The following is a 16,056-nucleotide window of genomic DNA, read 5'->3' as shown; positions in this document are numbered from 1 at the left end:
AAAGAGCCAGCCGACCCTCCACCCACGCCACAGCAACTTATGAGGCGAAGCAAAAGGGGAAGGGGGAAGAGAAAGAATAGAGATAGATTCCTAAGAGAACCAGGAACTATATGTGGAGTTGAGCGGTGGTGAGTGAAACAGCCAGTGTGAATGTTTGCATTTGTTGATTCCAGAGAAAACTTATACAGATGAAGGGTGAACATGACAAAGCATATGAATGAAAATTACTTTACTGTGCTTTCATCTGCCCTACTGCTACTAGCTGGCCTGATCCATGAAAGGAGGGGGCTGCTACTTTGAGCTGCCTGCTGTATCCACTCTTTTTCTTAAGCCTTTCCTTTCTGGGCATTGCAACCAGCAGGTCAGATGATCAAAATTAACATTTTTAAAGAACTATAAAGAAAAGAGGATGACAAATTACTAAACTGCCAAAACTATACAAAACGTAACTGCTTCAGAAATTAATTGCATATTTGTAAGTTATACATGACAGAGATAACGCCGTTTTAATGATAATTAGACTAGCTTGCTTGCTCACAAATACCGAGGCTAGTATGAAATTACACCGTGAAGGTGGCAACTGGCAAGTCCTACTGACCTACCTCATAGTTTTCTAACAGCAAGCTGCTTTTATTCTGCAACTGCATGGTCATCATGTGCCATATGAACGAGTAAGAATACAAATATATAATAACTCTAATGGCATTTGGCAGACACTCTTATCCAAGCAACGTACAGTTGATTAGACTAAGCAGAAGACAATCCTCCCCCGGAGCAATGCAGGGTTAAGGGCCTTGCTGACGACTGTGTGGATCTTAGGTGCTACACCGGAGATCGAACCAGCAACCTTGCAGGTCCCAGTCATATACCTTAACTGCTACATTATAGGTTGCCTAAATAGGAATAATAATACATAGGAATACAAAAATATGATCTGTCAGTCTCAATCGCTGTATTTATAATTAGTATAGATGACCTGAGATTTAAATACAATATTTATTGGGGAAAAACACATGCAGTTGTACAAACAGGTTGTCCTGGCAGATGAGTCAAGGTCACATGATTTGTGACGTGTATGCTGTTGTTACATTTAATCAAATATACCATACATAATGTTAATGTTTAATGTGATAAGAGAATCCTTTTCATTCATGTGTATGCGTCACGTCCCATGCCCGTTTCATAGTTTGTTTCCTTGTTTCTCCGTTTTTATGCAAGTGTGTGTTCCATTTTGTGTTTTTAAGTTTGCCCAGTCACACCTCCTGCACCTGTTATGGGTTTCCAAATGTGTAATCACACTCACCTGAATCCCATTGTGTCTTGTTACCTGTGTAAGCATCTCAAAAATGTGAATATCTTGGAAAAGTAAATTTTTTCTGTAATTTAATTTAAAAAGTGAAACTTTCATATATTCTAGATTCATTACACAAATTGAAATATTTCAAGCCTTTTTTTGTTTTAATCTTGATGATTACAGTTTATAGCTCATGAAAATCCAGGATTTATAATACAGAAATGTCGACCTTCTGAAAAGTAGGTTCATTTATGCACTCAATACTCTCATGGGGAGTTGACTAGAAGGGAAAAGTGTGATAGGAAAAGGTGCACAAGCAACAGGGATGACCACAGCCTTGAGAGGATTGTCAAGCAAAGCCGAATCAAGAACTTCGGGGGGCTTCACAAGGAGTGGACTGAGGCTGGAGTCAGTGCATTAAGAGCCACCATGCACAGACGTGTCCAGGAAATGGTTGCATTCCTTGGGTCAAGCCACTCCTGAACCAGAGACAACGTCAGAAGCATCTGGTCCAAAGTCCTCTTTTCAGATGAAAGAAAATTTTGCATTTAATTTGGAAATTAAGATCCCAGAGTCTGAAGGAGTGGAGAGGCACAGAATCCAAGTTGCTTGAAGTCCAGTGTGAAGTCAGTCATGATTTGGGGTGCCATGTCTACCAGGAGATTTTTAGAACACTTCATGCTTCTGTCTGCTGACAAGCTTTATGGAGATGCCGATTTCCTTTTCCAGCAGGACTTGGCACCTGCCTACAGTGCCAAAACTACTAACTGGTTTGCTGACCATGGTTACTGTGCTTGATTGGCCAGCCAACTCGCCTGACCTGAACCCCAAAGAATAAAACACACAATCTGGTTTAGTTAATATATTTTTTTTATTAATTTTTGACAAAAGTTACAAACTAAAAATTATATAAATTTTATGTCATAGAATTTATTGGACTGTTGGATTGGAGATACCTTAATCATTGATCAGGGTCTTTGAGCAACCAGTCCAGGATTTTGTGATTTGTGTAAATTATGTGAAATCACTGTATGATTGCACATATAGAAAGAGGTGGGGGTCACAGCAAGCATAGTGCCAGCAAAGCATATAGCCTAGACCAGTTAAAATGGCAGTGCCAGTGAGGAAACTACAAGCAAACATTGAAACTTTAGTGTCACTGCTTTCTAAACTTCCACCAATTAAACAAAAGATAAAAGCAAAAAAGCTACATGATTATCATAACAAAATAAATCTCTTTGGCATAGTTCCCCATCCTCTCCCCCAAAAGACATACCTCATCATCATAATTTTCATGAAATCATCAATAGTTTTTCATTTTCATTAATAGTTATGAACATTCAAATACTCCAAACCAGGATTACATTACAGCCAAAGAGTAGGAAGAGTAGGGATCTTTGTTACATTTGTCCAGTGTGTTCACCAGAGGTTGACTCATCAGTGAGCTAAACCCATTTTAGGTTTTTCTAAATTGCCAAGAATATTTTGTGCAAATAAACAAAATTATGAGACATTGGAGCTAGCAGGGCAGGGTTGGCAAGGCAGGGTGACTCTGGAGACCAGCAGATATATTCACAAAACATTTTATATTACCACAGAGTTCTCCTAAGTGGCACTTAAAGTTCCTAGTTCAGAATTCCCTTAATCCTTTCAGTCCCAAGCCCAATAGGAAGTGGCTCCACCCTAATCCCAATGGGCTTTGCCTTTGGTTGAGAAAATTGCAAACATTTAGTAGGATTTTAATAGGAGTTCAAAACAATATGAATAGTATAGGAGTCATTTTGATTGGTTGAACAGGTATAAGGTTGAGAGTGGCAAATGGCACTCTTGGGACTGAAAGGGTTCATTCCAATTCACAAAGACCAAGTGTTGCAAATGAATGGAGAGAATTCTTAAGCTAAGAGAAAGGGGAGGATTGACATCCTGTTTCATGAACAAACGTATTTACTATGAGAGGGCAGCTGATCAGATTGTACCACACCTCAAGCCCTTTTTGCACAACCACCTCTTACTGCTAGCAACAATTTTCCTGTTATGAAAATGAACAAACCTCCCTCTGAAATATGAAATATCACTCATTATATAAAAAATAAAGGTTTTTTTCATACATTTTTTTTAGCAACATTTAAAACATTTTTAAGGGCACAAAAATAAAAATGAAGTTAAAAAACATTGGGAAGCAATAAAGTATTTGTAAAACAAAGCATTTAAAAAAGTTAAAGCTTCTCTATTTCAAAGGTTCTTTTATGAGTAATCAACTCAGGAAACTAGGTTGAAAAAGGTATGTATTGGTATGTATGTACAGTGCTGTCAAAACGTATTTGCCCCCATCCTGAATTCTTCTATTATTGAATATTTGTCAGACTGAATGGTTTCAGATCCTCAGAAAAAATGTAAAAAGAAATGTAAAAAGAATTTGAGAAAAGCTATCACACCAGTACCATGCCTGTGAAAAAGTCATTGGCCCCTTAATATTAATAACTGGTTTAATGTGGTATTACTAACACATTTAGCAATCAATCCCTACTATAATTTGCAATAACTGCAATCAATCACTTATTATAATTGGTAACACTTTACAATAAGGTCACAAGAATTGGCATTAACTAATTTAGTTGTTAACAAGAATTACTGATTGATACAAATGCATTGAAAAAAATGCATGAAATTCACTTTTCATTCGTTAATGCATGATTGTTTATACATTAGCAAACCATAGGATAAATGTATAATTAGTTAAGCATTAACAGACACATTAACTGGTTCTCATTCCAATATGAATTGGCATGAAATAATGTAGCTGTTAGCATTTATTCATGATTTACAAATACGGAACAGCTTAATTTCTTAGTAGTTAGATAATTAATAACTACATCAGTCCATGCCAATTCATGTAACCTTATTGTAAATGGTTATCCTATAACTTGATATCAATCTTTACTCTGGAGGAACTTCAGCTCAATTTTCTTTGCACAACTGCTTTAATTAAAAAATATATATCAGTCTGGAAAGGCTTACAAATCAGTTTCTAAGGCTTCTGGGACACAGAAACTGTGAGAGCCATTATCACTAAAATTCCTCCAAGGGTGCATTGACAACTCATCTAGGAACTAACAATAGATCCAAGAAAAACATCCAAAGAACTGCAGACCTCTCCAGCCACAGCTAAAGTCAGTGGCCATGACTCTGTTAATTAAGAGAATGCTCATCAATGCTCATCTTACTTCACATTTTTTTTAAAAGCACCTGGATGATTCCCCAAGCCTTTTGTTCTATGGACAGATTAGTCAAAATGAAAGTTCTGGAGTGGTCTAGTCAAAGTCCTGACCTGAATCCAATAGAGATGTTGTGGCTGGACCTGAAGAGCAGTTCATGCTGAAAAACCTAACAACTGTCTTTATTAAAGCAGAAGAGTGGGTTAAAATTCCTCAATAGTGATGTGAAAGACTGATATCAAATTAGAGGTTGCATTTCGTTGGAGTTATTGCTGCAGTTATAATTTATGGGGGCAATTATGTTTTCATAGGGGTGATATGGATATGTTCTATAACTTTTTTCATGAAATGAAAAAAAAAGAAAAAAAGTGTTTTGTGTTTACTCACATTCCCTTCACGTGTACATGTTCCCTTTGTCTAATATTACATATTGTCTCAAGAGTTTAAATCATTCAATGTGACAAATATGCAATAATAGAAGAAATCAGGAAGGGGCCAAATTAAATTTGCACAGCACTGTATTTGTCATTGTTTCACAGTTCCCACCCCCCCCCCCCCCTCATGTGATCAATGTCTTCTCTTCCGCCAGCTCTCTTTCTCTTCACTCTTTAAAAGAATATCTATAAAAGAATAGAATAGATATCTACCACCAGTTTGGGCCACAGTTGTTTATGGTTTCTTGCATGTCCCCACTCAAAGTTGATACCCTTCTTGTCAAGACACAAACAATTCTTGTCAAGCCACAAACTCTAGAGTTAAGAAATTTCACCACATCCATCTTGGTATAAAAGTAATAAAGTTTACACTAATTAATAGGCCTCATGCAAGAACATTTTTCTATTCTTATCATACATTTATCTTACTTTTTTCATATGAAGTACAAGTGTGCCATGTAGGATTCAACAAATGCACCTAACTTCAGACAACTGTCCTAAATGAAGATGTTTGTTATAATACAGAATATACGGTATTGTAGGTGGGTTCCGCTGGATATATAGCCAATCGGATTAACAAGAACAAGGGATGTCTACATGCAGTCCATTGGTTTTTGGCAAAACACGATAATATGGCAGACCGTTGATAACTGTTGTCTTTTTCCACTTAAAGAGTCCAAGAATACACATTTCTGAAAACATTTATGACGAGAAATAAAGCAGTTGCTTATCTTTATTCATATTTGATCTCAGAGGTGCTGCATTACAAGCTCTCCTTAGGAAATTAATGGAAAGCTTGGTTTACATGCAGGATGGGGCCACTTGTAAATGTTGCTTCCTACCTAAGAAACAAATTCTAAATATGAGATAATTAGTGAATGCGCCAAGTTCTCTTAAAAATGCTTCATAGAACATTTAACTTTGCAGAAATAGTCTGTTTACTGATATTACTAATAATAAAATAAGCAATCATATTTAGAAAAATGATAAATGAAATAACAGTTGGGAAAGTTGCACAGTTCAAAGGAAAATTCAAGGATCTCTACTTCAATTGGACCATCTTTAATTGTGTCTTGTAATTGATAGACATGTGAAAACACATCCATATATATGAAGGTACATTCATTTATCATTCATCGTCATTTTGTCTTTTAAGTAGGATTTTGAACCATTTCCTCAGCTGTAACCCAATTGAACCAGTAACACTGCAGTTCCATTTTATTCTTGTGCAAATGTTTTCATTGCCCAGCTGAAAGCCACACTTTTCTGTGAAACATAGAATTGTCCATGAGCAGATATTCTAAAGTTGTATTCTCCAATCTGACAGAACTTGAGATGATCTGTGAGGAAAAATGGGATAAACTACCCAAATCAAATTGATTTACCTAAAAAAAAACTCAAAACTGTAACTGCTGCCAAAGGGGCTTCTACAAAATACTGAATTAAGGGTTTGAATATGTCGTTTAAAAATGAGAGATTAAAAAATCGCTTTCCACTTATGGGTTATTGAATGCACATTGATGGGACAAAAAAAGAAAATGTTATCCATTCAAAATCTACATCTACAACACAATAAAGTGTCCAAAAAGTGAAGGGGTCTAAATTGCGAAGCCATATATAATTCAAGTATAATTTACACATTATTGCCATTGACAATACAACATTTTTGCTGGATATGGCCCAGTTAGAGCTTGGTTTTTAAAGATTTTAATTATGGGAAGCTAATTGTTAAGAAAACTGTAAGATGCTAAGTGAATAAGTCTAATTAATTTAAAATTAGTTTTTTGTGAAATGTCTGTATTTGCTGAAAGCCTCAAAAGACAGGAACTTAAATTGATCAGCCCTAACGCTAACATCAACCTACTCTCAAGCAAGGTATCAGCACCGCTGGAGGATAGCAATTTAAATCCAAATTTAAATCCCTGCTAGTCATGTGACAGACATACTGGTGGCCCGACATATGAACTAACATACTAAGCAACCACTGTTGTGAAGTCAGTCTCAATCTCACAAAGTCAGTGTCGCAAAGACGAAAAATTTACCTTGTGCATAACTTAAAATTATTAAAATAATTTACAAGCAGATTATATCAATGCAAGTTATTACCTGTCACAAAACATTTGAGTGGGGACATGCCCTATGCATGACTGCGCTTGCAGTACTGACCTGTATTTGTACTAGTAAGGCTAGTAAGGCTGTCTGCGTGGCAGGTCAAAAGGCTGCAATTCAGGCGGGTAGTCATCATGCATCTCTGCTTCCATTGGCCCACCATTTATGGGCATACCCTCTGGATAGCCATAGGGATGACAGGCAACATCAAGATCTGCGACAGACAGATGCAGGAAAAGTTAGTGTATCACACATAAATGCTATTCTTTACCTCACCCATGATCCTTGTACTATACTATCTTTTTAAACTAGACAAATAACTTACCATGGTCCTAAGTTAGCCTACTTCTTACAATGACTGAAACGGGAATGAGAAATGTTCCTGACCAGCAATATCAAGGAAGTGCAGATTGAACACAGGGACAAGTATGACGAGGTGATTGTACCCATATGATGACACAGCCTTTGCATAGAGCTGGCTTAGATTAAGGTTGCCCTTTATTCAATACTCATTACAACTCATAAAAACTTGAATAGGCCCTCCAAATATTATTAGTATATATCAGATATATATTACAGTGACAGATTTTGAATTTGGTAACCTCTCTTAATTAAAACAAGAAGAAATCAAAGAGGCTAGGACAGTAAAATACAGTAACAATCTTGCCTTCTACACTTGATGTTGAGAAATGGGAAAAAAAAGAAAAGAAATTGGGACCTTTGATACATTCTCTATATTAAAATATCTATGGCACTCTCATATGCCTACATAAGGCATATAAAACGGAAAATATCTGAACTGCAGCCCCAATCTAAATCCAATTCTAAATTAAAATTTTCAATGAAATGTGCAAATAAAAATAATAAATGTGCAAGGCTGTGTAAATGCTACAAATATGAAACTGAATACCAGACCATAGCCTACTCAAAAGGCTCAATCAAGATTAAAACAAAGAAAGGCTTGAACTTTGAGCTTTGTTCACTATTCACTAAGCATAGAGGGAATTATGAATGCATTCTTTGAAGACAATCTATTTCTTTTCTCATAAATAATATGAGCCACTGTGCTAAACAGCCGCTCAGTGTTAACACTCGTGCAAGGTGCATCAAGGTATACACGAGCTGCTTCAGCAAGTGCTGGGGAAACGGCCCTTATTGACCTGCCAGAAAGCTTTGTGCAATCGGTGCCTCACTGAGATACATTTCTCTGCAATGTCGGAAATGGCCTGTTCCTGACTAACCAATATTTCAGAATACATCGCTAGCAAGGATCCTGCTCGGGGTACTTTCTAGGGGTGCTTTGCGTGAGTTTCTCTCAAACTTTTGTTTGTCTGTCTGCTTTTGTAGCCAGGACACCGAAAAGAAATGTGCGTGCATGGGCTTTGGGATCGTCTGCGAAGTACCTTGTACTTTCAATGAGAAAATAAAACCGCAGCCAGGCATTTATACTGTGGATAAGATGACTTTATAGCCATAATAATGGTGTTTTGTCTTTAGGTTGTGTTTATTTCAATTAAGGAAATTAGATTTAGTTTCTTCCTTGAAATAGATACGCGTTAAAAGTAGTCGCCACGCATTAATTTAATTAAGGGTATGTTAGCAGAGGAATAGACTTAAGGCTGCTATTATTATAATTATTGTTATTATTGTTATTATTATTAATCTTCTTCTTCCCAGAATGTTGAGCGATTCTTTAGTAACATCCAGGGCCACGTTTCCCAATAACGGTGTCTCTTAGCGTTTTACAAAGACTTGAAAGGTGTTTAATTTTCTAGGTATGTTCCCCAAACTATCTCTAGGTTTAAGCAAACTAGGTTGCTTAAAGCTTAAGAAACAGCTTCTACATGCAACGTTACGAGGCCCATCGACTACCTCAGGATCGATTATTCACTCTATGCAGCGACTGCTTGACTGTGTTATGAGAGAAAGTAGCGTTATTTATGAATAAAACACTACAGGACTAGCACGACTCGTGGAAACTTACTAGTATAGTTTAAAAATGACAAACTAAATTATCCAACAGTATATATAATTTACGGTTTGTGATATCAGATTTTGGTATCACACCCGTCCCGCTATGCCACCTAGCAATACGCCTTCATGTTTTATTTACATTTGTTAATTTGGACGTTAATAATTATTATTTGTTATAATGTGTACTGTTGTTTTTGTTAAAGATTCATGGACTTAATTAAGATGTTTGCAATGTTTACTTTGCCGCCATGGAGAGTTCTGGAGAGCATGACATCTAGTTTAGCCAATACTGTAACGGTGGGGGCAATACACTTCCACAGTATAAGAGCTAGGACAAGCGTTGTCTGGCCCTACTTTGCACTCTCACCCTATTCACTCTCTTGCCTCCCGGCTCCTGCAATTGCCTCGCCCAGCTCCTGACACTCGGACACTCGGAGGCCGAGTTCTCCACATCGCTCCACGGACACACCTAAAGTGGCCTATATTGAGTGGAAACTGTTGTACGTGAATTGCTATCAGCTCACCACTAGAAACTGCAGTAAACAAATAAAAAACACAGAGAAAGGACCAGCGGACATTTTTCAGAACCGAATGGATCTGTGCTTTTTTATTTGTCTTTGTGTTATTGTTTGAATGCATTCCATTAGCCGTATGTTTATGTAACTAGATTTGGCATGTTTAGCGTATATATATCACGACTACTGTCTGTTCTGGCTCCACGGTGGTGGAACAAACTCCCCGTTGAGGTCAGAACTGTAGAATCTCTTCCCACCTTCAAGCGCAAACTGAAGACGCACCTCTTCAAGCAGCACCTCTCCCCGTCCCTCCCTACCTCCCTGTGAACCTTAATTGTTGTCTTTCTGTGATTTACTTTTTTGTGTATCAGTATTTTTAGTTTGGTTAGGTAAGCAGTGTTTGGCTAGTTAAGGGGTTTGGTCATACGTTTGCGTTGTTCGTTTGTTAAAAAAATAATCGAATAGGCCCTGGTACTTATCTTTGTTGTGCAGGTAGCAGTTGAAAATGTACTTCCCTCTAGGGTCTTTCAGCACACTTATCCCTGGTTATGGGTATGCACTTTGTTGTACGTCGCTCTGGATAAGAGCGTCTGCCAAATGCCATTAATGTAATGTAATATAGAGTTAAATTACGCAAGTAGTCTCTTTCCTCACAGCTAACACTAACACTCCCACCCAGAACTCTAGCTAACTACCCAAGCTAGCTAGCTAACGACACGTGCGCTTGCGCATATGCACACACACCTACCTTGTCCTACCTAACTTCCTGTTAGCTCAACCCCATATATGTTCGGTGTTTGCATATCTGTTTAATACATTTATTTTATATTATTAAACCCGGTGTCTGTTTTGGTGTCACAAAAACATGAGAGCCAAGTCAAATCAGTCTTTCAAAGAACTGTATATTCAATCATTAATATTGGTTATTTTAATTATTCAAATAATACATTTGTGGTTAGATATTTCAGATAATAGTAATTTTATGAGACTAATTACTCTTTGCAGTTATACTGCAACCTAACGTTAATTGGCGTCATACATGAGGATTACTAGCACGAAACGTTGTAGGTATCAATCCTTGTAATCTACACTTAGCGTGTAGGTATTTGTGTGACCCGTGTGAGGACTGAGACGTATACCTCGGTCGGTGGTTCGATCCCCTGTGTAGCCACAATAAGTTCTGCACAGCCATTGGGCCCTTGAGCAAACCCTTATTGCTCCAGGGGAGGATTGTCTCCTGCTTAGTCTAAACAACTGTACGTTGCTCTGGATAAGAGCGTCTGCCACATGCCATTAATGTAATGTAATAGTCATCCTCACTATTTCGTAGAGTGTAAAATCCGTACGTTATTTGGCAGACCGCGTGAGGACCCTACAATGGTTTTACTCAGGTTTATTTAATATTCGGTCATTTTTTTATGCTGCCATTTGACCCCGCTATTTGAGTGTAATTGTATGCTGCTATTTGTCCCAATCTTGGCATTTTAAAAGAGGTTTTAATCTCAATGAGACTTCCTAGTCAAATAAAGGTTATATTTGTGATGCATTATCAGCAGCTCTTTAGCAAAACTAGCAAATAAAGACATTTAAAAATATACTGCAGTCTACCTAACAAAGTGATCACTGCAGATGTGGAATCCATTGCCATTGGGGTACCACCTTTCTGTTTGCTTGTCCATTTCTGGTAGGCTTTAGAAATACAGTTATTGGCATTATATTTTGAGATGTGGTAGAACAACAAGTATCTAGCATTTGAAATTAATCTAACAATTAGCCTATAAGGTGAAACAAATGGCAATCAATCAGAAGAATTTCAGTTTACTGCCAAAACGGCTTTTTTTTTTTGATCGAGATGTATTTTGTGAACTAAGAAGAACACAAAAATGCCCACAAGCGATTGTGGGATGCCATGATACGCACCATCCTGGAGGTAGTCAGGATCCATGGATATGGTGTTGTGGGCCTGGGGAAAGCAAGTCAACAAAATTAACCTCCGATAGTTCTAAAAGAACATTGCAAATGAAAGAAGCTATTGAAATATTTTTTGAATCCTTGTTTATTGTGGAATTATCAAGCCATGCAAAGGATGATAAAGAAGCACAATGCAGAAATCAAACTTCCAAAGGGATAATAAATAATGCTCACCAACTCCCAGGCAACTGGGTCATGCTTGAAGAGGGAGTGTGTCAGCTCTACTGACACACGCTTCCGGTAGTCTGAATTTTTATCCTCAGAGATACGGAACAGGACAGCAGCAGCATAAGTAGCTGTGGGGGGGAAAGAAAATTTGTTTTGGGGTGACATTGGCTCAGGAGGTAAGAGAAGTCGTCTGGCAGTCTGGCATCACATTCTGGTTGCCTTTTCGATACCACCTGAGCCCCAATTGCTCCTGACGAGCCGTTCGGTGCCTTGCATGGCAGCCAATCACTGTGGGTGTGTGAATGGGTGAATGAGAACCACCAATTGTACAGCACTTTGGATAAAGGCGAAATATAAATGCAAACTATTTACCATTATATTCTGCATTATCCAGCAGCTTGTGTTGCAAGAGGAATGGTCTAAATCACTTGACCACCAGCCTGCTGAACCTGAATTTTTGGGGGTTTTGATGAGCATGCAGAGGGCTATGCCATCACTCTCTCACCCACACAATTCACCCATGTATTCTATTCTTCCTCTATTTACAATTTAAGCTGCTAATATCCAGCAAGAGTCACTCCCATTCAGTTTCCCTTCTACTTGTTCCAATTCTTCCTTCTTTACTCCTTCCCTCTAATCTTCCCATTCCCATTACCCCTCCCCCCTCTTCCTTCCATTCTCCTTGTTCGTGTCTCCTCACCGATGCCCTCGTTGCTGGAGTGCAGTAGCTCCATCAGCGGTGCAGAGGCACCCTCAGCATCGATTAAGTCGGCAGAGTGCTTGTCAAGAGCCAGCTCACATAGGACACCCGCAGACACACGCTTCACGTTCTCAATGGGAGAGTAGAGAAGCTGGAAGGAGATAGGAAAGATTCAAACCTCTACTGATGCTAGTTAATGCACACAGAATGAGTAATTAATACATTTCCCATGTCCCAACAGATAATAATTATACAAATGGGATGTTTTAATTAAAAAATGATGAAATTATTTAAAAAATATTTAACTTAAAATTTTCTACTCGCCGTAAAGGAACATCAGCACAGTGATACATATCTCAGAGGGTTCTAACACACAGATTTCAAGTTTGCTTAAATAAAAATAGTGTGCTCACTGCAATGAAAAAACCTCATTCATTACCATTTAATTTCTCTCTACAAATGAAGCAGCTTGACAGTCACAGGAAGCTAAGGCCTTGTCCCAATACAGTCTAAGGACTTTCGTATTTTGAGGACGTATTGCTGAGTTTGGACAAAGGGGCGCAAATGTATATTGATACATAGGTACAATAATGGGATGATATTGCATGACATCATTTGGTTGCTGTGGTTAAATGTACACACATACATTATCACGTTTCCTGCCAACACTTTCTTCACGGTGGAGCTTTTTAAAGGTCTGAGTGATTCTGGTCATAGAGTTACCACACAGCAATTGAACTGAACAATAGATTTCCAACAACAATTCACTAAACTACCAATGGTATAGAATAGGCAGCAGCAATAATGAGGATAACATTACCAGCTTGACAGCTAGGGGGTATATCACAAAACCATCTACCATTGACCTGTGCTTGAGCGTGCAGTAGTTCTTGGACACAGAATACAGCTCTGATTGGCCAGAGAATTGAATGTCACAATAACACAAATACTAATAAGAAACCTCCCCCCAGAAGCCATTAAAGGTAACGCTGAATAATCAACTATTTAAAACGTTTAGGATTTTCATTCCTGCCATGGTATAGCTATGATTTACAACCTGTGTGTTTTGCGCCTCACTACTTAACTGTTCAAAGTCGGTTATTTAGCTAATGTGGCTGGTGATGGTTTGGTGTTGTGAATTATGATGGTTATGGTTCATGGGCTTTTGTATCATATGGAATATCGTATGGAAAAGCGTCACATTCTGATCTCTTGTCACATATTAATCTTTTTATCTCAACCCCAAATATATTCAGTGTATTGCAAAAACAAAGGAATTTGCCATGCTGTTCCAATACTTTTGGAGGGGACTGTATTTCTCATTGGATTTGCTAAAATATTGTCAGATTGAACAAATTTTGGTGATCCAAAAATGTTCTTAGTATTGGTTGATGTGTGTTTTTACAACGGTTTACAATGTGTGTGATGTAGAGCAATTTGCAATCCACATATGATTCTGACCTACATATTGCCGCCAAATTATTATAGCTGAGCTTGTGCTGAAAACAAAAATATTAAAACACTTCGGAATCACTGTATATAAAGTTGATTAAAATAAAAGTTGATAAATAAGTTGTCAGAGCATAGCACAATCACCAGTGTTCCTTAGTTTAGTCTCAGATCCCAGAGGGTTATGCAGGGAAGACTTGGGACTATGTCGAATTGATGAACAGTAATAGTAGGGTTGTGTTTGAAAATCAGGTTTAACTGAGGCGGTTTCTTTCCATGCTGCAGAACTACTTAGTTGTGAACATACTGAAAATGAAGCCATTATAATATGTTACATGTTGTTTTTACATTTTGTGCAATCAAATATAAACATTAATATCTACATATTCTACTGTATGTACCATTATAACTATATGAATATAACCATTTTGGAGGCAATACAGTACCTAACTTGTAGGCAGTTTGTCACCTGCTTCAGTTGCTTAATCATGCAGTTCATGGCAAGACATAATAATTGGGAGTTATTATATGAATAGATATAAATAGGCATTTATTTGCTGTTTATACAATATAGTTATGTATAATGTTTAAATTGTATTATTCCTGTACATAGTTATTTTTTGCTAGTTAAATTGGATGCAGTGTCATCCAAAAAAAGATTAAATATTATTTGACCCTTTCAGTTCTCTAAGCATATTTCTGCCAGATACTCTGCTGATAATTCTATATACTGTATGATAAAGCAATGGCATGTTCTCTTGACATGGCTTTATGATGTAGTTACTCCATAAGACCTATTATTGTAATGTAGGATGATATACCTGAACGGACACTGATTTTGTTGATATACTTAAGTGAACATACTTTTAGTAATTGAAAATGATTTATTTCTCAAAGTGGTGGCTAATGAGGGCTCAAAACATTCCTAAACTGTTGTTACCTGCACAAAGAGAGGGATGGTCTGCATGTTGGCAATTTCACTCCTGTTAATAGGGTCCCGGGCCATGATGTGCAGGGCACCAGTGCAGCCCTCCACTATCTCCTCCATCCTTACACCATCCTGTGAGAGAGAGTGAGAGCAGGACAGCCCAGTGTCAGCATGCTGAGACTTAAATGGTATTATATAGGCATTAGTACGGTGAGCAATTTATTAGGTATTTATTACTTATTTTTTATACTTATTAAGTCTTCTGCTGCTGTAGCCTATCCACTGCTGTGTATTCAGAGATGCTCATCTGCATACCGCTGTTGTAATGTGTGGTTATTTGCGTTACTGTCACCTTCCTGTCAACTTTGTCCAGTCTGGCCATTCTCCTTGGACCAATCTCATTAACAAGGTGTTTCTGCCTGCAGATTTGCTGCTCACTGGATGTTTTTTGTTTTTCACACCATCCTCTGCAAACTGTGTGAAAATCCCAGTTTCTGAGATAGCACCCTGTCTGGCACCAACAATCATTCCACTGTCAAAGTCAGTTAAATCCATTTTTCCACATCCTTATGGTTGATATGAACATTAACTGAAGCTCCTGACCTGTATCTGCATGATTTTATGCATTGCTTTGCTGCTACATGATTGGCTGATTAGATAATCACATCACTAAGTAGGCGTACAGGTGTTGCTAATAAAGTGCTCAGTCAGTGTAGGAATGGAAATGTGAGGACTATATTGGACTAGAAATGTCCCTCATTATAGATGTTCTTTAATGTGCATCTTCCACTGAAAGTAATCCTCTTTGACTTCATACCATGAAATCACAACATGACTTCAGCTATGTGTCTTAGTCTACACCACTAGCCTGTGTGTTATATTCTGAAAATGGCTTCCTAAAATGACTCTGTCACAGGACTGCTGGTATTTGCCAAGACTTATTCATGAATACATGTACAGTTTTCATCGGACTGTTATTCTACTGTAACCAATTATGGAGACTTTGAACTAACCTGGTAAGTCTGTTGGGTGCTGGAAGTCGCGTGCCTCTGGGCATCCTGATGGGCTTTCAGCAGCAGAGTGACCAGTCGGGTGATGGCACCTGCATCCCTCAGCGGGCCCTGATTTTCTGGGCACAGAGCCAGGTTACGGATCAATCCAACGGTAGCCTGGGGGGGGGGGGGGGGGGCAAGGAGATACCAGAAAAAAATATATTTATTTCCATATCATAGCATTCATTTGCAGGCTTCTTGGAACCAATCATTCTATGAAGTTTTTATTTTCATTTTACATTGTACA

The 16,056-nt window shown here is 38.0% G+C and overlaps 1 protein-coding gene across 1 annotated transcript in view; it reads right to left on the bottom strand.

Annotated features, from left to right (window-relative positions):
* Positions 1–5,065: 5,065 nt before the first annotated feature.
* LOC133118241 (junction plakoglobin-like) overlaps positions 5,066–16,056 on the bottom strand; it is a 65,449-nt gene continuing 54,458 nt past the window's right edge. Inside the window, exons 10-16 of the mRNA XM_061228075.1 lie at positions 15,771–15,926; positions 14,770–14,889; positions 12,381–12,531; positions 11,687–11,808; positions 11,462–11,504; positions 7,110–7,266; positions 5,066–5,129 (exon numbers count right to left, since the gene is read on the bottom strand). Coding sequence (XP_061084059.1) covers positions 7,130–7,266; positions 11,462–11,504; positions 11,687–11,808; positions 12,381–12,531; positions 14,770–14,889; positions 15,771–15,926 — 729 coding nt within the window. The 3' untranslated portion in view covers positions 5,066–5,129; positions 7,110–7,129. The remainder of the gene's footprint in view (positions 5,130–7,109; positions 7,267–11,461; positions 11,505–11,686; positions 11,809–12,380; positions 12,532–14,769; positions 14,890–15,770; positions 15,927–16,056) is intronic.

This window comes from Conger conger, chromosome 2 (genome assembly GCF_963514075.1).
Source record: "Conger conger chromosome 2, fConCon1.1, whole genome shotgun sequence".
Classification (NCBI taxonomy): Eukaryota; Metazoa; Chordata; class Actinopteri; order Anguilliformes; family Congridae; genus Conger; species Conger conger.
This window is presented reverse-complemented; position numbering and strand designations above follow the sequence as displayed.